Below are 26,649 nucleotides of genomic sequence, written 5' to 3' on the forward strand. Positions count from 1 at the left end.
CTGACGTCACAACGAGTAGTTACGACTAGAGTTATCCCAGGTCTGATGTCACAACGAGTAGTTACGACTAGAGTTATCCCAGGTCTGACGTCACAACTAGAGTTATCCCAGGTCTGATGTCACAACGAGTAGTTACGACTAGAGTTATCCCAGGTCTGACGTCACAACTAGAGTTATCCCAGGTCTGACGTCACAACGAGTAGTTACAACTAGAGTTATCCCAGGTCTGACGTCAAAACGGGTAGTTACAACTAGAGTTATCCCAGGTCTGAGGTCACAACAAGTAGTTACGACTAGAGTTATCCCAGGTCTGATGTCACAACGAGTAGTTACGACTAGAGTTATCCCAGGTCTGAGGTCACAACGAGTAGTTACGACTAGAGTTATCCCAGGTCTGACGTCACAACAAGTAGTTACGACTAGAGTTATCCCAGGTCTGATGTCACAACGAGTAGTTACAACTAGAGTTATCCCAGGTCTGACGTCACAACGAGTAGTTACAACTAGAGTTATCCCAGGTCTGATGTCACAACGAGTAGTTACGACTAGAGTTATCCCAGGTCTGAGGTCACAACAAGTAGTTACGACTAGAGTTATCCCAGGTCTGACGTCACAACTAGAGCTATCCCAGGTCTGACGTCACAACGAGTAGTTACAACTAGAGTTATCCCAGGTCTGATTTGTTGCGGTGTTTTTTGTTCCAGCACTCCTTGACTATCTCGTCTCTCTGTTTTCTCTCCTCCAGTCTGTAACGTGGACTCCATGCTCCTGTTCCCGTCTGCTTCCTCTGAGAACTACGTCACCTTCTCCCGGAGCTTCCCTGCTCTTCCAGAACTCTCCGTGTGCCTGTGGCTCCGCGTCGACGTCGGGTACGTAGGAACGCTCCTCTCTTACGCCACGGAAGACAACGACAACAAACTAGTCCTATACGGACGCAACTCCTCCTCCTCCTCATCCTCCACCCCCAGCCGAGCAACCCTGGACTTCGTGGTGGGAGACCCTGCGTACCGTGAGCTCCCTGTGGACTCTGTGCTGGACGGGTGCTGGCACCACCTCTGTGTCCTCTGGTCCTCTATCCAGGGACGATTCTGGCACTACACCGACCGGCGCCTGACCTCTGCAGGGTCACGGTTCAGGAAGGGTTACGAGGTGCCGGGAGGGGGGATAGTGGTGCTGGGAGCAGAGCAGGACAGCCAGGGGGGAGGGTTTGATCCCACCGAGGGGTTCGTGGGGCGCCTGGCGGGGTTCACCGTGTGGGACCGGGTGTTGAGTCCTGGGGAGGTGACGGGGGTGGCTACGGGGAGGGGGGTACCCCGGGGGGTGGTGCTCGAGTTGGGGGACGTTGACGGAGTTCATGGGGAGGTGCAGCAGGTAGCCTGCGAGTGCCTGGAACACTGTAGCTGAGACGTCTGATTCCAAACCGACCCTCATCCCTCGTCCCTCATCCCAAACCCACCCTGACCGCTCGTCCCTCATCCCAAACCAACCCTGACCGCTCGTCCCTCATCCCTCGTCCCTCATCCCAAACCGACCCTGACCGCTCGTCCTCATCCCTCGTCCCTCATCCCAAACCGACCCTGACCGCTCGTCCTCATCCTCGTCCCTCATCCCAAACCGACCCTGACCGTCCCTCGTCCCTCATCCCTCGTCCCTATAGGCTCCTAGATCTACAATGTGGTCCTTTAGGGCAGAGTGGGCTGGTTTTTACTCCTCTGTACTTGATTGATCAATTAAGGTAATTGATTTCCCCTCACCTGGTTGTCTAGGTCTTAACTGTGCGTCAATTAAAAATAAATAATAACAAATAACAGCAACCAGCCTGGGGGGTTGACTTGGGATTCAGCTGTCTAAATGTTTTAATATCAATCAATTAACTACCAGGGAGAATGAAGACCGGCAGAACTGCCCTTCGGACTTAATGTGGACCTGGATTGAAAGAGGAACCCTAACACTTCTCTAACCTTAAACATTGCCACTGACACACTGTAAAATGAGCATGTGAATGAAAGCCATCAATTATTACTTAAAGCAATGTTGTTATATGGCTAAACAAAGACTATTTCATATCATATATATTGTTACCCAGCAACAGACAGAGAGAGAGACAGACTTCCAGACAGAGAGATAGACTTAGACTGAGAGAGAGGCAGACAGACAGAGGGACAGACAGAGGGACAGACATACAGAGGCAGACAGAGGGACAGACAGACAGAGAGACAGACACGGACAGACAGACAGACAGACAGATACAGACAGACAGACACAGAGAGAGACAGACTTACAGACAGAGAGAGACAGACAGACATATACAGATTTAGACAGAGAGAGAGGCAGACAGACAGACAGGGACAGACAGAGAGACAGACAGACAGGGACAGAGACAGAGAGGCAGATTGTTCAGATTGTTCTGTTATAAAGTCAACAGACTAGCGGCTCGTTGACCAACTGACATCTGATGTCGGTTATTATCATGCTAATAAATCAAGATTTTGTCAGTTGGAGCTGCTCTCCACTCTACTGGATATATAACAGTCATCATTCACGAGACAAATGATCCTTTATCTATAAACATTGATTCACTCAGTTCGTTTGAATGTGTTTGTATGTCTTTGTTATGCATGGTTTTGTCTTGTCAGTATATTATTTCACTTGAGAGGGAAAAACATCGTTCTTCAACTATTTCAATTTCCAAGGTTCTTGATGTAAGACCGCTACAAATACCTAGATTATTCAATAATTAACCACCAACATGTAAACCATCAGTTCTTCATAATATGACATCGATATCATTGCCTGACTCTTATGCTGTAAAATAAGGGCAAAAATGCGTCTTACTCTCTGTTTTTGGTCTCAGCTGTCAGTTAGAGAACTACACTTCCCAGAAATCCATGCGAATAACAGTTAAGTTTGACCCTGTGTGCCACCGGTAGAAACCATCACGAGTTCGCGTATGATTTTAGTCATGTGGATTATCATAAAGTTCCCTCTTGACGTCCTCACTCATCTCTCCTTTTCTCCTTTTCAAAACCCATTGGAGGAAATGGTCAGAGGGGCGGGACCTCTGGATTTCTCCTCCAATGGGTTTTCAGAAGGAGACGAGGAGAGAGGACGCGAGGCGGAACTCATTGAGATTCTCCCATAGGAAGCTAGAATGAGAGGTGGTTAACCAGACACAACTGCAAAATAAAAACTATCTCACTGATTGAGATAAGCATGGCCAATATCACGAAGAAAGTGTCGTGGTCGAGCCGGGGTGACGAGTCCGGTGGCGGCGAGAGAACCCCACTTCTCAACGGCTCCGAAGAAGTCCGGTACACCAGACAGGTAGGGCTAGCATGCTAAACCAGCGAACACAAGCAGAACTGTCTAACGCTGCCGCTATGTGCCAGCTCGGTATCCATGATGTTTTCGAAGAGTAAAACATTATGTTATGTTTTGCTATGAGATTAATGTTTTAAAAAAAAACGAGTGCCCCGTTTGTGGTTTGTTTGCATGCAGGCGTTTGCAAATGCTGTTAACAACAACAACAACAACATGCAAACGTCACAGGATGGAGTTGGAGGATGCTTTTCAGACAAGCACGTTTTTAGAAGTTTAAAACAAATCGATGCCCATTTTAACAATATGCCAAAGACTGGCAGACCTAAGAAAACTCGCTACAGAAAAAAAGTAATCTTCAAACCAGAGTTTCAGAATAGAAACTTAAGTTAATAAGAAACACTGAACTCCGACTATTAAGGGAATCAGCCTTTAAGCCTGTAGATTCTGCTTGTTGCGTCATTCACCACTTCCTATTAAATTACACCGGCATTATGACGTGAGTTAGTACCGTTCAATACATGTTACGTAAATTACACCGGCATTATGACTTGAGTTAGTACCGTTCAATACATGTTACGTTGAGTTAGTACCGTTTAATACATGTTACGTAAATTACACCGGCATTATGACTTGAGTTAGTACCGTTCAATACATGTTACGTAAATTACACCGGCATTATGACTTGAGTTAGTACCGTTTAATACATGTTACGTAAATTACACCGGCATTATGACTTGAGTTAGTACCGTTCAATACATGTTACGTAAATTACACCGGCATTATGACTTGAGTTAGTACCGTTTAATACATGTTACGTAAATTACACCGGCATTATGACTTGAGTTAGTACCGTTCAATACATGTTACGTAAATTACACCGGCATTATGACTTGAGTTAGTACCGTTTAATACATGTTACGTAAATTACACCGGCATTATGACTTGAGTTAGTACCATTTAATATATGTTACGTAAATTACACCGGCATTATGACTTGAGTTAGTACCATTTAATATATGTTACGTAAATTACACCGGCATTATGACTTGAGTTAGTACCATTTAATATATGTTACGTAAATTACACCGGCATTATGACTTGAGTTAGTACCATTTAATATATGTTACGTAAATTACACCGGCATTATGACTTGAGTTAGTACCATTTAATACATGTTACGTAAATTACACCGGCATTATGACTTGAGTTAGTACCGTTCAATACATGTTACGTAAATTACACCGGCATTATGACGTGAGTTAGTACCGTTTAATACATGTTACGTAAGTTACACCGGCATTATGATTTGAGTTAGTACCGTTTAATACATGTTACGTAAATTACACCGGCATTATGACTTGAGTTAGTACCGTTTAATACATGTTACGTAAGTTACACCGGCATTATGATTTGAGTTAGTACCGTTTAATACATGTTACGTAAATTACACCGGCATTATGACTTGAGTTAGTACCGTTTAATACATGTTACGTAAGTTACACCGGCATTATGATTTGAGTTAGTACCGTTTAATACATGTTACGTAAATTACACCGGCATTATGACGTGAGTTAGTACCGTTTAATACATGTTACGTAAATTACACCGGCATTATGACTTGAGTTAGTACCGTTCAATACATGTTACGTAAATTACACCGGCATTATGACTTGAGTTAGTACCGTTCAATACATGTTACGTAAATTACACCGGCATTATGACTTGAGTTAGTACCGTTTAATACATGTTACGTAAATTACACCGGCATTATGACTTGAGTTAGTACCGTTCAATACATGTTACGTAAATTACACCGGCATTATGACTTGAGTTAGTACCGTTTAATACATGTTACGTAAATTACACCGGCATTATGACTTGAGTTAGTACCGTTCAATACATGTAACGTAAATTACACCGGCATTATGACTTGAGTTAGTACCGTTTAATACATGTTACGTAAATTACACCGGCATTATGACTTGAGTTAGTACCGTTTAATATATGTTACGTAAATTACACCGGCATTATGATTTGAGTTAGTACCGTTTAATACATGTTACGTAAATTACACCGGCATTATGACTTGAGTTAGTACCGTTTAATACATGTTACGTAAATTACACCGGCATTATGACTTGAGTTAGTACCGTTTAATACATGTTACGTAAATTACACGGCATTATGACTTGAGTTAGTACCGTTTAATACATGTTACGTAAATTACACCGGCATTATGACTTGAGTTAGTACCGTTTAATACATGTTACGTAAATTACACCGGCATTATGACTTGAGTTAGTACCGTTTAATACATGTTACGTAAATTACACAGGAATTACACATGATAACTGAGCTGTTAGTACTACTGAATGTTAACACATGATAACTGAGCTGTTAGTACTACTGAATGTTAACACATGATAACTGAGCTGTTAGTACTACTGAATGTTAACACATGATAACTGAGCTGTTAGTACTACTGAATGTTAACACATGATAACTGAGCTGTTAGTACTACTGACTACTGAATGTTAACACATGATAACTGAGCTGTTTGTACTACTGGATGTTAACACATGATAACTGAGCTGTTAGTACTACTGAATGTTAACACATGATAACTGAGCTGTTAGTACTACTGACTACTGAATGTTAACACATGATAACTGAGCTGTAAGTACTACTGAATGTTAACACATGATAACTGAGCCGTTAGTACTACTGAATGTTAACACATGATAACTGAGCTGTTAGTACTACTGAATGTTAACACATGATAACTGAGCTGTTTGTACTACTGAATGTTAACACATGATAACTGAGCCGTTAGTACTACTGACTACTGAATGTTAACACATGATAACTGAGCTGTTAGTACTACTGAATGTTAACACATGATAACTGAGCTGTTAGTACTACTGAATGTTAACACATGATAACTGAGCTGTTAGTACTACTGAATGTTAACACATGATAACTGAGCTGTTAGTACTACTGAATGTTAACACATGATAACTGAGCTGTTAGTACTACTGACTACTGGATGTTAACACATGATAACTGAGCTGTTAGTACTACTGACTACTGAATGTTAACACATGATATCTGAGCTGTTAGTACTACTGACTACTGAATGTTAACACATGATAACTGAGCTGTTAGTACTACTGAATGTTAACACATAACTGAGCTGTTAGTACTACTGAATGTTAACACATGATAACTGAGCTGTTAGTACTACTGAATGTTAACACATGATAACTGAGCTGTTAGTACTACTGAATGTTAACACATGATAACTGAGCTGTTAGTACTACTGAATGTTAACACATGATAACTGAGCTGTTAGTACTACTGACTACTGGATGTTAACACATGATAACTGAGCTGTTAGTACTACTGAATGTTAACACATGATAACTGAGCTGTTAGTACTACTGACTACTGAATGTTAACACATGATAACTGAGCTGTTAGTACTACTGAATGTTAACACATGATAACTGAGCTGTTAGTACTACTGAATGTTAACACATGATAACTGAGCTGTTAGTACTACTAAATGTTAACACATGATAACTGAGCTGTTAGTACTACTGAATGTTAACACATGATAACTGAGCTGTTAGTACTACTGAATGTTAACACATGATAACTGAGCTGTTAGTACTACTGAATGTTAACACATGATAACTGAGCTGTTAGTACTACTGACTACTGAATGTTAACACATGATAACTGAGCTGTTAGTACTACTGAATGTTAACACATGTTAACTGAGCTCAAATGATGTCAATTAGCCTATCGGAAGCTTCTAAAGCCATGACATCATTTTCTGGAATTCTGTTTAAAGGCACAGTCAACTTAGTGTATGTAAACTTCTGACCCACTGGAATTGTGATACAGTGAATTATAAGTGAAATAATCTGTCTGTAAACAATTGTTGAAAAAAATTACTTGTGTCATGCACAAATTAGATGTCCTAACCGAGTTGCCAAAACTATAGTTTGTTAACCAGTGGTTGAAAAACGAGTTTTAATGATTCCAACCTTAGTGTATGTAAACTTCCGACATCAACTGTACTTTTTTCCCACAGACATTACACATGTTAACTTAGTGATGCTAAATGTTAGCTAGGCCTACATGTTCACATTGAAGAAACCTAGAAAAGATCTTTCTAATTCTCTGCGCTGTGTCATGTGTTTGGTCCGTAGGTGTCCGGGGACGGTGGGATGTTTCACATCGGCAGACTGAGCACTGTGGATCTGGAGGAGGACATGACGTCAGACGAGGTAACGGTCAGCTTTCTATCAATGTGACATCTCGTCCGTCCGCCTCAGCCTAACACTCTGACCCAACTGACTACAGCCTAACACTCTGACCCAACTGGCTACAGCAGCCTAACACTCTGACCCAACTGGCTACAGCCTAACACTCTGACCCAACTGGCTACAGCAGCCTAACACTCTGACCCAACTGGCTACAGCCTAACACTCTGACCCAACTGACTACAGCCTAACACTCTGACCCAACTGGCTACAGCAGCCTAACACTCTGACCCAACTGGCTACAGCCTAACACTCTGACCCAACTGGCTACAGCCTAACACTCTGACCCAACTGGCTACAGCAGCCTAACACTCTGACCCAACTGGCTACAGCAGCCTAACACTCTGACCCAACTGGCTACAGCAGCCTAACACTCTGACCCAACTGGCTACAGCAGCCTAACACTCTGACCCAACTGGCTACAGCCTAACACTCTGACCCAACTGGCTACAGCCTAACACTCTGACCCAACTGGCTACAGCAGCCTAACACTCTGACCCAACTGGCTACAGCAGCCTAACACTCTGACCCAACTGGCTACAGCAGCCTAACACTCTGACCCAACTGGCTACAGCAGCCTAACACTCTGACCCAACTGGCTACAGCAGCCTAACACTCTGACCCAACTGGCTACAGCAGCCTAACACTCTGACCCAACTGGCTACAGCAGCCTAACACTCTGACCCAACTGGCTACAGCAGCCTAACACTCTGACCCAACTGGCTACAGCAGCCTAACACTCTGACCCAACTGGCTGCAGCAGCCTAACACTCTGACCCAACTGGCTGCCGCAGCCTAACACTCTGACCCAACTGGCTGCCGCAGCCTAACACTCTGACCCAACTGGCTGCCGCAGCCTAACACTCTGACCCAACTGGCTGCCGCAGCCTAACACTCTGACCCAACTGGCTGCCGCAGCCTAACACTCTGACCCAACTGGCTGCCGCAGCCTAACACTCTGACCCAACTGGCTGCCGCAGCCTAACACTCTGACCCAACTGGCTGCCGCAGCCTAACACTCTGACCCAACTGGCTGCCGCAGCCTAACACTCTGACCCAACTGGCTGCCGCAGCCTAACACTCTGACCCAACTGGCTGCCGCAGCCTAACACTCTGACCCAACTGGCTGCCGCAGCCTAACACTCTGACCCAACTGGCTGCCGCAGCCTAACACTCTGACCCAACTGGCTGCCGCAGCCTAACACTCTGACCCAACTGGCTGCCGCAGCCTAACACTCTGACCCAACTGGCTGCCGCAGCCTAACACTCTGACCCAACTGGCTGCCGCAGCCTAACACTCTGACCCAACTGGCTGCCGCAGCCTAACACTCTGACCCAACTGGCTGCCGCAGCCTAACACTCTGACCCAACTGGCTGCCGCAGCCTAACACTCTGACCCAACTGGCTGCCGCAGCCTAACACTCTGACCCAACTGGCTGCCGCAGCCTAACACTCTGACCCAACTGGCTGCCGCAGCCTAACACTCTGACCCAACTGGCTGCCGCAGCCTAACACTCTGACCCAACTGGCTGCCGCAGCCTAACACTCTGACCCAACTGGCTGCCGCAGCCTAACACTCTGGCCCAACTGGCTGCCGCAGCCTAACACTCTGGCCCAACTGGCTGCCGCAGCCTAACACTCTGACCCAACTGGCTGCCGCAGCCTAACACTCTGACCCAACTGGCTGCCGCAGCCTAACACTCTGACCCAACTGGCTGCCGCAGCCTAACACTCTGACCCAACTGGTTACAGCAGCCTAACACTCTGACCCAACTGGCTGCAGCCTAACACTCTGACCCAACTGGCTGCAGCCTAACACTCTGACCCAACTGGCTCCTGCAGCCTAACACTCTGACCCAACTGGCTCCTGCAGCCTAACACTCTGACCCAACTGGCTGCAGCCTAACACTCTGACCCAACTGGCTCCTGCAGCCTAACACTCTGACCCAACTGGCTCCTGCAGCAGCCTAACACTCTGACCAGTTCGGACACGTCGCAAAATAAATTTAGAATTCCATGTTATTCAATTATTGTTGTGTTTACACTGCTCGCGCCGAGTGTCTGCGACACCAAGGGCTAAAATAGAGCTCATTCCTATTTCTGATGCAGATCGTGCTGAAATCCTGCCTCTCTCATCTCCTCATTGGTTTGTAGACACAGGTACCCACGTGCCATCTCCTCATTGGTTATACCCACGTGGTTAAAGACAAACTGTTTTGCCGGTCGTCATGGTAATATTATGAAAGTTTAGATGCTAGAAACGATGACCAGAAACGATTTGGTTGGCCGTTTTATGTGTGGATTAATTGTCGAAGTAGAGGACCTTGTGCATTTCTGGTAAAATAGCAACTCAATGTTTATATCCCAGGACAAATTAGCTAGCAACAGCAAGCTAGCTAAATAGGACAAATTAGCTAGCAAGTGCAAGCTAACTAGCAAAATTGCCATACATGTTTTAATGCTTTTCAACCTGTCCCCAAATTAATGTCATTGGTTCAGAGTTTGTTTTGATATTTTAACCTGCGTGTCGTGATCGCGTTTGGTCTGATCATCTGTGTCGAGACGCCTTCCAAGTAACACTTTATTCAAGTAAAGAACTAGGTCCTCGTAGTCATGACGATGGAAGGCGTTTGGACACATGATCAGACAGCCCCCGTAGCTTCACAGCCTTTGAAGCGTCTGACTGTTTCTCTATTCAGTGAAATACACCTTTTAGGGCCGATACCAGTATCGCAGTATTTTATTTTGCCATAGCAAAAAATGAAAACACGAAGCAGACCAAACTCTTTGGTCCTTTTTCAAAACCTGCTGTATATAAAATATGTAGCATTTCTTGGAAAATACATGACTCTGGATGACAACATAATGGTGGTTGTTTCCAACATCAGGGCTGTTTTCCCAAAGAAGTTATTTATTTAAATATATCTATATATCTGCAGAAGGTCAGCTGAGTGTGACAGTCTAATTCCAATACAGTGCTTCAGGCTTACTAAAACCTGGGGAACAAGTTGTGGATCTTGCTAGTCTATTAATAAACACGGCCTCTAAATAGAACAATTGTGTGGTCTTAATACTTCCTACAAGCCTGACTGTAAACCACAGGTCTACAAGCCTGTCTGTAATCCACAGGTCTACAAGCCTGTCTGTAATCCACAGGTCTACAAGCCTGACTGTAATCCACTGCAGCAGGTCTACAAGCCTGACTGTAAACCACAGGTCTACAAGCCTGTCTGTAATCCACAGGTCTACAAGCCTGACTGTAATCCACAGGTCTACAAGCCTGACTGTAACCCACAGGTCTACAAACCTGACTGTAAACCACTGCAACAGGTCTACAAGCCTGACTGTAATCCACAGGTCTACAAGCCTGACTGTAATCCACTGCAGCAGGTCTACAAGCCTGACTGTAATCCACTGGTCTACAAGCCTGACTGTAATCAACAGAAGCCTGATTTAGCAGGCTGAAAACGTGGATTTAATCATTGCAAAATGACCTGACAGTGAATAAGACGACTAACCAACAGCCAACCGGTCTGAGTCATGGGCTTGGTAAAGCACGAGTGTGGGAAATCCAGGCCCAGTTTTAGTTCCACTTCAAGCTATTCCTGTGTTTGGCAACCCAGCCCTGTTCTGTTAATCTATGGGTCATTCTGATTGGTCCTTCTCCTAGTGGGGGGAGGGGGGTCTGGTGAAGCTTTCTCCCTGGGTTCTGAAATGTTTTGTCCAAGGAGATAAATTTGAGTGGACTGGTACATTCTAATGACTTGATTCCATCTGAAATACACAGCGACAGGATGGAATACTTGTGTGTACCTCCCAGATTGTGTCTAGATTGTGTGTACCTCCCAGATTGTGTCTAGATTGTGTGTACCTCCCAGGTTGTGTGTACCTCCCAGATTGTGTCTACCTCCCAGATTGGATGCAGATTGGGTGTACCTCCCAGATTGGGTGTACCTCCCAGATTGGATGCAGATTGGGTGTACCTCCCCAGTTTGGGTGTACCTCCCCAGATTGGGTGTACCTCCCCAGATTGGGTCCAGATTGGGTGTACCTCCCAGGTTGGGTCTAGATTGGGTGTACCTCCCAGGTTGGGTCTAGATTGGGTGTACCTCCCAGATTGTGTGTACCTCCCAGATTGGGTGTACCTCCCAGGTTGGGTCTAGATTGGGTGTACCTCCCAGATTGTGTGTACCTCCCAGATTGGGTGTACCTCCCAGGTTGGGTCTAGATTGGGTGTACCTCCCAGATTGTGTGTACCTCCCATGTGTTGTGATATTGTGTAGAGATGCAATAATAAACTATTTTAACTGAAAACGTGTGAATTCTAGTGATGGGGGGGGATTTGATGGGATATTACTTTTGATGATATCAATATCATGATATTATTTTTGCGCTAGTAGGGAAGCTCTGGCATGGTAGGAGAGCTCTGGCATGGTATGGAAGCTCTGGCATGGTCGGAGAGCTCTGGCATGGTAGGGAAGCTCTGGCATGGTAGGGAAGCTCTGGCATGGTAGGAGAGCTCTGGCATGGTATGGAAGCTCTGGCATGGTAGGGAAGCTCTGGCATGGTAGGAGAGTTCTGGCATGGTAGGGAAGCTCTGGCATGGTAGGGAAGCTCTGGCATGGTAGGAGAGCTCTGGCATGGTAGGAGAGCTCTGGCATGGTAGGAGAGCTCTGGCATGGTAGGAGAGCTCTGGCATGGTAGGAGAGCTCTGGCATGGTAGGGAAGCTCTGGCATGGTCGGAGAGCTCTGGCATGGCAGGGGAGCTCTGGCATGGTAGGAGAGCTCTGGCATGGTAGGAGAGCTCTGGCATGGTAGGAGAGCTCTGGCATGGTAGGAGAGCTCTGGCATGGTAGGGGAGCTCTGGCATGGTAGGAGAGCTCTGGCATGGTAGGAGAGCTCTGGCATGGTAGGAGAGCTCTGGCATGGTAGGGGAGCTCTGGCATGGTAGGAGAGTTCTGGCATGGTAGGGAAGCTCTGGCATGGTAGGGAAGCTCTGGCATGGTAGGAGAGCTCTGGCATGGTAGGAGAGCTCTGGCGTGGTAGGAGAGCTCTGGCATGGTAGGGAAGCTCTGGCATGGTAGGGAAGCTCTGGCATGGTAGAAGAGCTCTGACATGGTAGGAGAGCTCTGGCATGGTAGGAGATGCATGTCATTCAGTCTAACAGGAGAGGGCTCGAAGGATTGGGTGTACCAATGGCTTTGTGACTGACAGGCACCTACCCAATCAATAGATCTCTAAGAGATGCATGTCATTCAGTCTAACGGGAGAGGGCTCGAAGGATTAGCGGATTGAACGGTTTAAAGAGATACCTCGGGAAGCCCTTTATCTACTTCACCAGTCCGATGAACACATGGATACCATTTTTATGTCTCTGCGTCCAGTTTGAAGGAAGTTGCTAACTAGCATTAGCACAATGACTGGAAATCTATGGTAACTGCTAGTATGTCCCATAGACTTCCAGTCATTGCATTAACGATAGTTAGCATTGGCTCCTCTAACTTGCTTCATACTGGATGTAGAGACGTATTAAAAGGGGTATCTATGACTACATCTGACTCATGGGGAAGTGGAGCCAAAATCCCGACGAGTCACTTTTTAAATAAAAAGTAGCCTAGTTTTTATCAGGAAGTGGAAATAGTAACCGTGCGATTTATACGATGGCCGGCGCTAATGGGAAACACTGCAAATGACACCATACTATCCCCTATATACAGGCCACTGCTTTTGGTCACTGCACTATGGACACGGGGCTACAGTAGTGCACTATACAGGGACTAGATGTTCCTGTTAGGATGATTTGGATTTGCCTGTTTGCGTTGTGAGCCTGAGGGTCAGAAAGAATCTGATTATGGTGTTATTCTGTAATGATCCTTAATGGTGTTATTCTGTAATGATCCTTAATGGTGTTATTCTGTAATGATCCATAATGGTGTTATTCTGTAATGATCCTTAATGGTGGGGTTCTGCTATGATCCATAATGGCGGGGTTCTGCAATGATCCATAATGGTGGTGTTCTGCTATGATCCATAATGGTGGGGTTCTGCTATGATCCATAATGGTGGTGTTCTGCTATGATCCATAATGGTGGGGTTCTGCTATGATCCATAATGGTGGGGTTCTGCAATGATCCATAATGGTGGGGTTCTGCAATGATCCATAATGGTGGGGTTCTGCAATGATCCATAATGGTGGTGTTCTGCAATGATCCATAATGGTGTTGTTCTGCAATGATCCATAATGGCGGGGTTCTGCAATGATCCATAATGGTGGTGTTCTGCTATGATCCATAATGGTGGTGTTCTGCAATGATCCATAATGGTGGTGTTCTGCAATGATCCATAATGGTGGTGTTCTGCAATGATCCATAATGGCGGGGTTCTGCAATGATCCATAATGGTGGTGTTCTGCTATGATCCATAATGGTGGTGTTCTGCTATGATCCATAATGGTGGGGTTCTGCTATGATCCATAATGGTGGTGTTCTGCTATGATCCATAATGGTGGGGTTCTGCTATGATCCATAATGGTGTTGTTCTGCAATGATCCATAATGGTGTTGTTCTGCAATGATCCATAATGGTGTCATAATGCATGGACACTTGGGCTGTGTCTCAATCGTCTCAAATGTTTTTCTTCCTCTGCTTGTCTACATGTATAAGGGAGTACGACCAACTTAATGTCCTTCCTGTATGGCTCTGCTCTCACCTATCCCGTGTTCCAGATGATATGTGAAGGGGACTAGACGAGGAGAGGGGATGAAGACGCCCCCCTTGGCCTTGTTTTAATACTTAACCAATGCATCCTTCCCTCCTTCAGGACTCAGTGAGGGGCTGTCCCAAGGAGATCCCTCACAACGAGAAGCTGCTGTCACTCAAATACGAGGTAAATCCTTGGTTCTCCAGAGGCCTTGGACCTGGTCTGAAGGGTGTTCAACGTAGCTAGTCAACGTTTATACATGAGACTTAACACAATGTTTATCAGAGGCCTTGAACCTGGTCTGAAGGGTGATCAACGTAGCTAATCAACGTTTTATACATGAGACTTAACACAATGTTTATCAGAGGCCTTGAACCTGGTCTGAAGGGTGATCAACGTAGCTAGTCAACGTTTTATACATGAGACTTAACACAATGTTTATCAGAGGCCTTGGACCTGGTGTGAAGGGTGATCAACGTAGCTAGTCAACGTTTTATACATGAGACTTAACACAATGTTTATCAGAGGCCTTGAACCTGGTCTGAAGGGTGTTCAACGTAGCTAGTCAACGTTTTATACATGAGACTTAACACAATGTTTATCAGAGGCCTTGGACCTGGTCTGAAGGGTGTTCAACGTAGCTAGTCAACGTTTTATACATGAGACTTAACACAATGTTTATCAGAGGCCTTGGACCTGGTCTGAAGGGTGTTCAACGTAGCTAGTCAACGTTTTATACATGAGACTTAACACAATGTTTATCAGAGGCCTTGGACCTGGTCTGAAGGGTGTTCAACGTAGCTAGTCAACGTTTTATACATGAGACTTAACACAATGTTTATCATATTAATTGTTGTCCCGAGTCTGTCATAACAAATGATTTCCAAAAACAATGAGCGCTATATTTACTTGAAATGTGTTTGTTTTTTATTTGTTGTACTTTTATCAAGTCCAAAGTCCTCCCAGGGTCACCACGTCTCTATGAGCAGTATAGATGGTGTAAAAGTGTGTGTGTGTGTTTCAGAGTCTGGACTATGACAACAGTGAGAATCAGCTGTTTCTGGAGGAGGAGAGACGGATGAGCTTCTTAGTAAGTAGAGAACCCCTACACACACACACACAGACAGGCAGGCAGGCAGGCAGGCAGGCAGGCAGGCAGGCAGGCAGGCAGGCAGGCAGGCAGGCAGGCAGGCAGGCAGGCAGGCAGGCAGGCAGGCAGGCAGGCAGGCAGGCAGGCAGGCAGGCAGGCAGGCAGGCAGGCAGGCAGGCAGGCAGGCAGGCAGGCAGGCAGGCAGGCAGGCAGCAGGCAGGCAGGCAGGCAGGCAGGCAGGCAGCAGGCAGGCAGGCAGGCAGGCAGGCAGGCAGGCAGGCAGGCAGGCAGGCAGGCAGGCAGGCAGGCAGGCAGGCAGGCAGGCAGGCAGGCAGGCAGGCAGGCAGGCAGGCAGGCAGGCAGGCAGGCAGGCAGGCAGGCAGGCAGGCAGGCAGGCAGGCAGGCAGGCAGGCAGGCAGGCAGGCAGGCAGGCAGGCAGGCAGGCAGGCAGGCATAGGCAGGCAGGCAGGCAGGCAGGCAGGCAGGCAGGCAGGCAGGCAGGCAGGCAGGCAGGCAGGCAGGCAGGCAGGCAGGCAGGCAGGCAGGCAGGCAGGCAGGCAGGCAGGCAGGCAGGCAGGCAGGCAGGCAGGCAGGCAGGCAGGCAGGCAGGCAGGCAGGCAGGCAGGCAGGCAGGCAGGCAGGCAGGCAGGCAGGCAGGCAGGCAGGCAGGCAGGCAGGCAGGCAGGCAGGCAGGCAGGCAGGCAGGCAGGCAGGCACAGGCAGGCAGGCAGGCAGGCAGGCAGGCAGGCAGGCAGGCAGGCAGGCAGGCAGGCAGGCAGGCAGGCAGGCAGGCAGGCAGGCAGGCAGGCAGGCAGGCAGGCAGGCAGGCAGGCAGGCAGGCAGGCAGGCAGGCAGGCAGGCAGGCAGGCAGGCAGGCAGGCAGGCAGGCAGGCAGGCAGGCAGGCAGGCAGGCAGGCAGGCAGGCAGGCAGGCAGGCAGGCAGGCAGGCAGGCAGGCAGGCAGGCAGGCAGGCAGGCAGGCAGGCAGGCAGGCAGGCAGGCAGGCAGGCAGGCAGGCAGGCAGGCAGGCAGGCAGGCAGGCAGGCAGGCAGGCAGGCAGGCAGGCAGGCAGGCAGGCAGGCAGGCAGGCAGGCAGGCAGGCAGGCAGGCAGGCAGGCAGGCAGGCAGGCAGGCAGGCAGGCAGGCAGACAGACAGACAGACAGACAGACAGACAGACAGACAGACAGACAGACAGACAGACAGACAGACAGACAGACAGACAGACAGACAGACAGACAGACAGACAGACAGACAGACAGACAGACAGACAGACAGACAGACAGACAGACAGACAGACAGACAGACAGACAGACAGACAGACAGACAGACAGACAGACAGACAGACAGACAGACAGACAGACAGACAGACAGACAGACAGACATTGATTGATTGATGTCCCTCCCCTCTCGTCCTCAGGGGTTCAAGTGTTTGGAGATCAGTCGGTGGGTGATCTGTGGTCTGATTGGCTTCCTGACTGGACTCATAGCCTGCTGCATAGATATCGCCGTGGAGAACCTGGCTGGGGTCAAGTACTACGTTGTCAAACAGAGTATCCTTCCGCTCACTGACCCACATCACAGAACGGTCATATCCTTCCGCTCACTGACCCACATCACAGAACGGTCATATCCTTCCGCTCACTGACCCACATCACAGAACGGTCATATCCTTCCGCTCACCGACTCACATCACAGAACGGTCATATCCTTCCGCTCACTGACCCACATCACAGAACGGTCATATCCTTCCACATCACTGACCCACATCACAGAACGGTCATATCCTTCCACATCACAGAACGGTCATATCCTTCCACATCACAGAACGGTCATATCCTTCCACATCACAGAACGGTCATATCCTTCCACACACTGACCCACATCACAGAACGGTCATATCCTTCCACACACTGACCCACATCACAGAACGGTCATATCCTTCCGCACACTGACCCACATCACAGAACGGTCATATCCTTCCACATCACAGAACGGTCATATCCTTCCACATCACAGAACGGTCATATCCTTCCACACACTGACCCACATCACAGAACGGTCATATCCTTCCACACACTGACCCACATCACAGAACGGTCATATCCTTCCGCACACTGACCCACATCACAGAACGGTCATATCCTTCCACATCACAGAACGGTCATATCCTTCCACATCACAGAACGGTCATATCCTTCCACTGACCCACAGTTCAGAAGGTGTTCCATACTCTGAACTGTCATGTTAAATATTGTCTGTGTAGAAAAATATGGTGTTGTGACGTCCTACAGCGTTTGTCTATGTTCCACTGTTGTCCTGTCCTACAGCGGTGGTCTGTGTTCCACTGTTGTCCCATCCTACAGCGGTGGTCTGTGTTCCACTGTTGTCCTGTCCTACAGCAGTGGTCTGTGTTCCACTGTTGTCCCATCCTACAGCGGTGGTCTGTGTTCCACTGTTGTCCTGTCCTACAGCGGTGGTCTGTGTTCCACTGTTGTCCTGTCCTACAGCAGTGGTCTGTGTTCCACTGTTGTCCCATCCTACAGCGGTGGTCTGTGTTCCACTGTTGTCCTGTCCTACAGCGGTGGTCTGTGTTCCACTGTTGTCCTGTCCTACAGCGGTGGTCTGTGTTCCACTGTTGTCCTGTCCTACAGCAGTGGTCTGTGTTCCACTGTTGTCCCATCCTACAGCGGTGGTCTGTGTTCCACTGTTGTCCTGTCCTACAGCGGTGGTCTGTGTTCCACTGTTGTCCTGTCCTACAGCGGTGGTCTGTGTTCCACTGTTGTCCCATCCTACAGCGGTGGTCTGTGTTCCACTGTTGTCCTGTCCTACAGCAGTGGTCTGTGTTCCACTGTTGTCCCATCCTACAGCGGTGGTCTGTGTTCCACTGTTGTCCTGTCCTACAGCGGTGGTCTGTGTTCCACTGTTGTCCCATCCTACAGCGGTGGTCTGTGTTCCACTGTTGTCCCGTCCTACAGCGGTGGTCTGTGTTCCACTGTTGTCCCGTCCTACAGCGGTGGTCTGTGTTCCACTGTTGTCCCGTCCTACAGCGTTTGTCTGTGTACCACAACATACTGTCCTTCCTCTCACTCACCCACAGGTTAGTCATGTCTAGTTTTAGTTTCTGAAATCCCAGTACATGGTGGATTTCTTTGGCCAATTCCGGGAGGGTAGTCTTCAGGCGGACAACTCTCCCAATAAATCAAGAGTTTGGGTAGACAGAGTTTAAAAAAATAATCCCCTCGGAAACATGACAGAAGCGAACACACAATGTGGAGGCAGATAGCTGGTGGTTGTAAGCTTGTAACGCTAACGTCATATAAACTATGTAAACGACTCAATGCAAAATACACTAGTTGAAAGTATGGGTTTGTTTACAGCAGGGCTCTGGATGGACTTTCTGGCAGCCAACTTCACCCTTTTCTCTCTGCCAAACTGGCATTGGTCTAAGTACAGGCGTGTGTGCTGGAACATTGGGACATTGTGGAAGGCAACTCCTAGAGAGACCAGGCCCAGTTTAGAGTTGTCTTTGTTCAGTCATTGACATTTGGTCTCTAAATGTGTTTAGGAAAGTAAAAGTGTACCTCTGCCTTATCATGGATTCAGAGCTATCTAGCTAATAGAACTCAAAGGGGTTTCTTTATTAATGGAAGCTTCTCTAATGTCAAACATGTAAAGTGTGGTGTACCGCAGGGCAGCTCTCTAGGCCCTCTGCTCTTTTCTATTTTTCCCAATGACCTGCCACTGGTATTAAACAAAGCATGTGTCCACGTATGCTGATGATTCAACCATATACATTAAGGTTTTCAGTGACTTCATGAGCTGTAGTTGCTAGTTGTCGTGGCTGTTGAACAAGTTGAGGAGACTAAATTATTTGGTGTTACCTTAGAATGTAAACTGTCATGGTGAAAACCTATACATTCAATCATTGTAAAGATGGTGAGAGGTCTGTCCCTAATAAAGAGATTCTCCACCAAGCAAGTCCTGTAGTCTCCTAGTTTTATATTATCTTGATTATTGTCAAGTCCTGTAGTCTCTAGTTTTATATTATCTTGATTATTGTCCAGTCATATGGTCAAGTCCTGTAGTCTCTAGTTTTATATTATCTTGATTATTGTCCAGTCATATGGTCAAGTCCTGTAGTCTCTAGTTTTATATGATCTTGATTATTGTCCAGTCATATGGTCAAGTCCTGTAGTCTCTAGTTTTATATGATCTTGATTATTGTCCAGTCATATAGTCTCTAGTTCTATATTATCTTGATTATTGTCCAGTCATATGGTCAAGTCCTGTAGTCTCTAGTTTTATATGATCTTGATTATTGTACAGTCATATGGTCAGCTGGTCCAGAACACAGCGGCACATCTTGCTCTTCATTGTAATCAGAGAGCTGATATTAATACTATGCATGCCCAGTCTGTCTTGGCTCAGAGTTGAGGAAAGACTGACTGTCACTTCCTGTTTTTATTTGGAAATTCCACATTTTTTGCATAGTCAAGTTACACACAGCACTGACACACACACTTACCCCAACAGACATGCCACCAGGGGTCTTTTCACAGTCCCCAGGTCCAGAACAAATTCAAAGAAACAGTATTGTACAGAGCTGTGAGTGCATGGAACTCCCATCTTATATATATATCAAATAATCAGCAAACCTGGTTTCTAAAAACAAATGAAGCAACAGCTCACGCCACAACACATCTCCCCCTTGTGACCTACTGGTTGTGTGTGTACTGACATGTGTCCTACTGGTTGTGTGGGTACTGACATGTGTCCTACTGGTTGTGTAGTTACTGACATGTGAACTACGGGTTGTGTGTGGGTACTGACATGTGACCTACTGGTTGTGTGGGTACCGACATGTGACCTACTGGTTGTGTGTGTACTGACATGTGTCCTACTGGTTGTGTAGGTACTGACATGTGACCTACTGGTTGTGTGGGTACTGACATGTGTCCTACTGGTCGTGTAGGTACTGACATGTGACCTACTGGTTGTGTGGGTATCGACATGTGTCCTACTGGTTGTGTAGGTACTGACGTGACCGACTGGTTGTGTGTAGTTACTGACATGTGTCCTACTGGTCGTGTAGGTACTGACATGTGACCTACTGGTTGTGTGGGTACTGACATGTGTCCTACTGGTTGTGTAGTTACTGACATGTGAACTACTGGTTGTGTGTGGGTACTGACATGTGACCTACTGGTTGTGTGGGTACCGACATGTGACCTACTGGTTGTGTGTGTACTGACATGTGTCCTACTGGTTGTGTAGGTACTGACATGTGACCTACTGGTTGTGTGGGTACTGACATGTGTCCTACTGGTTGTGTAGGTACTGACATGTGACCTACTGGTTGTGTGTGTACTGACATGTGTCCTACTGGTTGTGTGGGTACTGACATGTGTCCTACTGGTTGTGTAGATACCGACATGTGTCCTACTGGTTGTGTGGGTACCGACATGTGACCTACTGGTTGTGTGGGTACTGACATGTGTCCTACTGGTTGTGTAGTTACTGACATGTGAACTACTGGTTGTGTGTGGGTACTGACATGTGACCTACTGGTTGTGTGGGTATCGACATGTGTCCTACTGGTTGTGTAGGTACTGACGTGACCGACTGGTTGTGTGTAGTTACTGACATGTGTCCTACTGGTCGTGTAGGTACTGACATGTGACCTACTGGTTGTGTGGGTACTGACATGTGTCCTACTGGTTGTGTAGTTACTGACATGTGAACTACTGGTTGTGTGTGGGTACTGACATGTGACCTACTGGTTGTGTGGGTACCGACATGTGACCTACTGGTTGTGTGTGTACTGACATGTGTCCTACTGGTTGTGTAGGTACTGACATGTGACCTACTGGTTGTGTGGGTACTGACATGTGTCCTACTGGTTGTGTAGGTACTGACATGTGACCTACTGGTTGTGTGTGTACTGACATGTGTCCTGCTGGTTGTGTGGGTACTGACATGTGTCCTACTGGTTGTGTAGATACCGACATGTGTCCTACTGGTTGTGTGGGTACCGACATGTGACCTACTGGTTGTGTGGGTACTGACATGTGTCCTACTGGTTGTGTAGTTACTGACATGTGAACTACTGGTTGTGTGTGGGTACTGACATGTGACCTACTGGTTATGTGGGTATCGACATGTGTCCTACTGGTTGTGTAGGTACTGACGTGACCGACTGGTTGTGTGTAGTTACTGACATGTGTCCTACTGGTCGTGTAGGTACTGACATGTGACCTACTGGTTGTGTGTGGGTACTGACATGTGACCTACTGGTTGTGTGGGTACTGACATGTGACCGACTGGTTGTGTGTAGGTACTGACATGTGTCCTACTGGTTGTGTCTAGATACTGACATGTGTCCTACTGGTTGTGTAGGTACTGACATGTGTCCTACTGGTTGTGTGTGTACTGACATGTGACCTACTGGTTGTGTGTGGGTACTGACATGTGTCCTACTGGTTGTGTAGGTACTGACATGTGTCCTACTGGTTGTGTAGGTACTGACATGTGTCCTACTGGTTGTGTGTGTACTGACATGTGTCCTACTGGTTGTGTAGGTACTGACATGTGACCTACTGGTTGTGTGGGTACTGACATGTGTCCTACTGGTTGTGTAGGTACCGACATGTGTCCTACTGGCTGTGTGTGTACTGACATGTGTCCTACTGGTTGTGTGGGTACTGACATGTGTCCTACTGGTTGTGTAGTTACTGACATGTGAACTACTGGTTGTGTGTGGGTACTGACATGTGACCTACTGGTTGTGTGGGTACCGACATGTGTCCTACTGGTTGTGTGGGTACTGACATGTGTCCTACTGGTTGTGTGGGTACTGACATGTGTCCTACTGGTTGTGTGTGTACTGACATGTGTCCTACTGGTTGTGTGTGTACTGACATGTGTCCTACTGGTTGTGTGTGTACTGACATGTGACCTACTGGTTGTGTGTGTACTGACATGTGACCTACTGGTTGTGTGTGTACTGACATGTGTCCTACTGGTTGTGTGTACTGACATGTGTCCTACTGGTTGTGTGTGTACTGACATGTGACCTACTGGTTGTGTGTGTACTGACATGTGTCCTACTGGTTGTGTGGGTACTGACATGTGACCGACTGGTTGTGTGTAGGTACTGACATGTGTCCTACTGGTTGTGTAGTTACTGACATGTGAACTACTGGTTGTGTGTGGGCACTGACATGTGACCTACTGGTTGTGTGGGTACCGACATGTGTCCTACTGGTTGTGTAGGTACTGACGTGACCGACTGGTTGTGTGTAGTTACTGACATGTGTCCTACTGGTTGTGTAGGTACTGACATGTGACCTACTGGTTGTGTGTGGGTACTGACATGTGACCGACTGGTTGTGTGGGTACTGACATGTGACCGACTGGTTGTGTGTAGGTACTGACATGTGACCTACTGGTTGTGTGTAGGTACTGACATGTGACCTACTGGTTTTGTGTGTAGGTACTGACATGTGACCTACTGGTTTTGTGTGTAGGTACTGACATGTGACCTACTGGTTGTGTGTAGGTACTGACATGTGACCTACTGGTTGTGTGTGTAGGTACTGACATGTGACCTACTGGTTTTGTGTGTGGGTACTGACATGTGACCTACTGGTTTTGTGTGTAGGTACTGACACGTGTCCTACTGGTTGTGTGTGGGTACTGACACGTGTCCTACTGGTTGTGTAGGTATTGACATGTGACCTACTGGTTGTGTGTAGGTACTGACATGTGTCCTACTGGTTGTATGTAGGTACTGACATGTGTCCTACTGGTTGTGTAGGTACTGACATGTGACCTACTGGTTGTGTGTGTACTGACATGTGACCTACTGGTTGTGTGTGGGTACTGACATGTGACCTACTGGTTGTGTGGGTACTGACATGTGACCGACTGGTTGTGTGTAGGTACTGACATGTGACCGACTGGTTGTGTGTAGGTACTGACATGTGATCTACTGGTTTTGTGTGTAGGTACTGACATGTGACCTACTGGTTTTGTGTGTAGGTACTGACATGTGACCTACTGGTTGTGTGTGTAGGTACTGACATGTGACCTACTGGTTTTGTGTGTGGGTACTGACATGTGACCTACTGGTTTTGTGTGTGGGTACTGACATGTGACCAACTGGTTTTGTGTGTAGGTACTGACATGTGTCCTACTGGTTGTGTGTGGGTACTGACATGTGTCCTACTGGTTGTGTGTAGGTACTGACATGTGTCCTACTGGTTGTGTGTATGTACTGACATGTGTCCTACTGGTTGTGTAGGTACTGACATGTGACCTACTGGTTGTGTGTGTACTGACATGTGACCTACTGGTTGTGTGTGTACTGACATGTGACCTACTGGTTGTGTAGGTACTGACATGTGACCTACTGGTTGTGTAGGTACTGACATGTGTCCTACTGGATGTGTAGGTACTGACATGTGTCCTACTGGTTGTGTAGGTACTGACATGTGACCTACTGGTTGTGTAGGTACTGACATGTGTCCTACTGGTTGTGTAGGTACTGACATGTGTCCTACTGGTTGTGTAGGTACTGAGATGTGACCTACTGGTTGTGTGGGTACTGACATGTGACCTACTGGTTGTGTGGGTACTGACATGTGTCCTACTGGTTGTGTGTGGGTACTGACATGTGTCCTACTGGTTGTGTGTGGGTACTGACATGTGTCCTACTGGTTGTGTGTGGGTACTGACATGTGTCCTACTGGTTGTGTGTGGGTACTGACATGTGTCCTACTGGTTGTGTGTGTGTACTGACATGTGTCCTACTGGTTGTGTGTGTACTGACATGTGACCTACTGGTTGTGTGGGTACTGACATGTGACCTACTGGTTTTGTGTGGGTACTGACATGTGACCAACTGGTTTTGTGTGTAGGTACTGACATGTGTCCTACTGGTTGTGTGTGGGTACTGACATGTGTCCTACTGGTTGTGTAGGTATTGACATGTGACCTACTGGTTGTGTGTAGGTACTGACATGTGTCCTACTGGTTGTGTGTATGTACTGACATGTGTCCTACTGGTTGTGTAGGTACTGACATGTGACCTACTGGTTGTGTGTGTACTGACATGTGACCTACTGGTTGTGTGTGTACTGACATGTGACCTACTGGTTGTGTAGGTACTGACATGTGACCTACTGGTTGTGTAGGTACTGACATGTGTCCTACTGGATGTGTAGGTACTGACATGTGTCCTACTGGTTGTGTAGGTACTGACATGTGACCTACTGGTTGTGTAGGTACTGACATGTGTCCTACTGGTTGTGTAGGTACTGACATGTGTCCTACTGGTTGTGTAGGTACTGAGATGTGACCTACTGGTTGTGTGGGTACTGACATGTGACCTACTGGTTGTGTGGGTACTGACATGTGTCCTACTGGTTGTGTGTGGGTACTGACATGTGTCCTACTGGTTGTGTGTGGGTACTGACATGTGTCCTACTGGTTGTGTGTGGGTACTGACATGTGTCCTACTGGTTGTGTGTGTGTACTGACATGTGTCCTACTGGTTGTGTGTGTACTGACATGTGACCTACTGGTTGTGTAGGTACTGACATGTGTCCTACTGGTTGTGTGTGGGTACTGACATGTGTCCTACTGGTTGTGTGGGTACTGACATGTGACCTACTGGTTGTGTGTGTGAGTACTGACATGTGACCTAATGGATCCTAATATATCAAACCCCAGTAACACTAGCTGTCCCCATTGGCCTGGGCTAATCCTGGATCCTAATATATCAAACCCCAGTAACACTAGCTGTCCCCATTGGCCTGGGCTAATGGGGATCCTAATATATCAAACCCCAGTAACACTAGCTGTTCCCATTGGCCTAGGCTAATGGGGATCCTAATATATCAAATCAAAACCTTGTTGATCAGAATGCTGCCAATCATCCCCACTAATTTAAATATGTAGCCCTTCAGACAAAAGATCATGAAGCCATAGAGGTCCAGTGTCCTGCTCTGTGGTTGGTCGGGGAGAGCTGCACCTTGCAGCGTGGTGGCGTGTGATTGGTTGTTTGTTACCTGTCCTTGACCTTCTGCCCCTCCCAGACATCGAGAAGTTTACGGAGGTGGGAGGTCTCTCCATCTCCCTCATCCTCTGGGCTGTGCTGAACTCGGCCTTCGTCATGGTGGGCGCTGTTATTGTGGCGTTCTTCGAGGTAAGAGGGAGATGGGGAATGTGTGTGTGCATCGAAGAGGAAGGAGTGTGTTTGTGTGTGTGTGTGTGTAGCCCTTTGAGTTAAGTGTTCAAAGTGTGTGTGTGTGTGTATGGCCTTTTGAGGTAAGTGTTCAAAGTGTTTGTGTGTGTGTGTGTTGCGTGCGCGCAAGTATGACACTAGTGCACACTGCTGGGCAGGTGGGGGTTTGAATTGAGCCTTGGTTAATCATAGTCTAATAACAAGCTGTGTGAACCACTGTGTGCACACTGCTGGGCACTGTGTGACTACAGTCTGTTGGTGGGGTTGAATGTGTTAGCAGTCTGAACCACTGTGTTTAATGGCCCTGGGGTGATGAACCACTGTGTTAGACTACAGTCTGACCCTGGGGTGGTGAACCACTGTGTTAGACTACAGTCTGATGACCCTGTGTGAACCACTGTGTTAGACTACAGTCTGTTGGCCCTGGGGTGGTGAACCACTGTGTTAGACTACAGTCTGTTGGCCCTGGGGTGGTGAACCACTGTGTTAGACTACAGTCTGTTGGCCCTGGGGTGGTGGTGTTAGGACTACAGTCTGATGAACCACTGTAGACTACAGTCTGGATGACCCTGGGGTGGTGAACACTGTGTTCTGTTGGCCCTGGGGTGGTGAACCACTGTGTTAGACTACAGTCTGTTGGCCCTGGGGTGGTGAACCACTGTGTTAGACTACAGTCTGTTGGCCCTGGGGTGGTGAACCACTGTGTTAGACTACAGTCTGTTGGCCCTGGGGTGGTGAACTACAGTCTGTTGGCCCTGGGGTGGTGAACCGTGTTAGACTACAGTCTGATGGCCCTGGGGTGGTGAACCACTGTGTTAGACTACAGTCTGTTGGCCCTGGGGTGGTGAACCACCGTGTTAGACTACAGTCTGTTGGCCCTGGGGTGGTGAACCACTGTGTTAGACTACAGTCTGATGGCCCTGGGGGTGGTGAACAGCAATACGTAACTGGAACGAAGTACA

At 47.4% G+C, this 26,649-nt stretch overlaps 2 protein-coding genes across 2 annotated transcripts in view; both read left to right on the top strand.

The window, feature by feature from the left end:
- The window catches only part of LOC135528771 (trichohyalin-like), an 18,192-nt gene extending 16,788 nt beyond the window's left edge, over nucleotides 1–1,404 (top strand). Inside the window, exon 5 of the mRNA XM_064957837.1 lies at nucleotides 746–1,404. Within this exon, the coding sequence (XP_064813909.1) occupies nucleotides 746–1,404 (659 nt within the window). The remainder of the gene's footprint in view (nucleotides 1–745) is intronic.
- Nucleotides 1,405–3,213: 1,809 nt separating this feature from the next.
- Nucleotides 3,214–25,701, top strand: LOC135528773 (H(+)/Cl(-) exchange transporter 7-like; the record flags this gene model as incomplete). Its single annotated transcript, XM_064957838.1, has 6 exons — nucleotides 3,214–3,324; nucleotides 7,539–7,616; nucleotides 14,472–14,537; nucleotides 15,376–15,441; nucleotides 16,859–16,991; nucleotides 25,539–25,701. Coding segments are annotated over exons 1-6 (617 nt in total), but the record flags the coding sequence as incomplete, so codon positions are not given.
- Nucleotides 25,702–26,649: the final 948 nt, after the last annotated feature.

This window comes from Oncorhynchus masou, unplaced genomic scaffold, assembly GCF_036934945.1.
Source record: "Oncorhynchus masou masou isolate Uvic2021 unplaced genomic scaffold, UVic_Omas_1.1 unplaced_scaffold_1031, whole genome shotgun sequence".
Taxonomy (NCBI): Eukaryota; Metazoa; Chordata; class Actinopteri; order Salmoniformes; family Salmonidae; genus Oncorhynchus; species Oncorhynchus masou.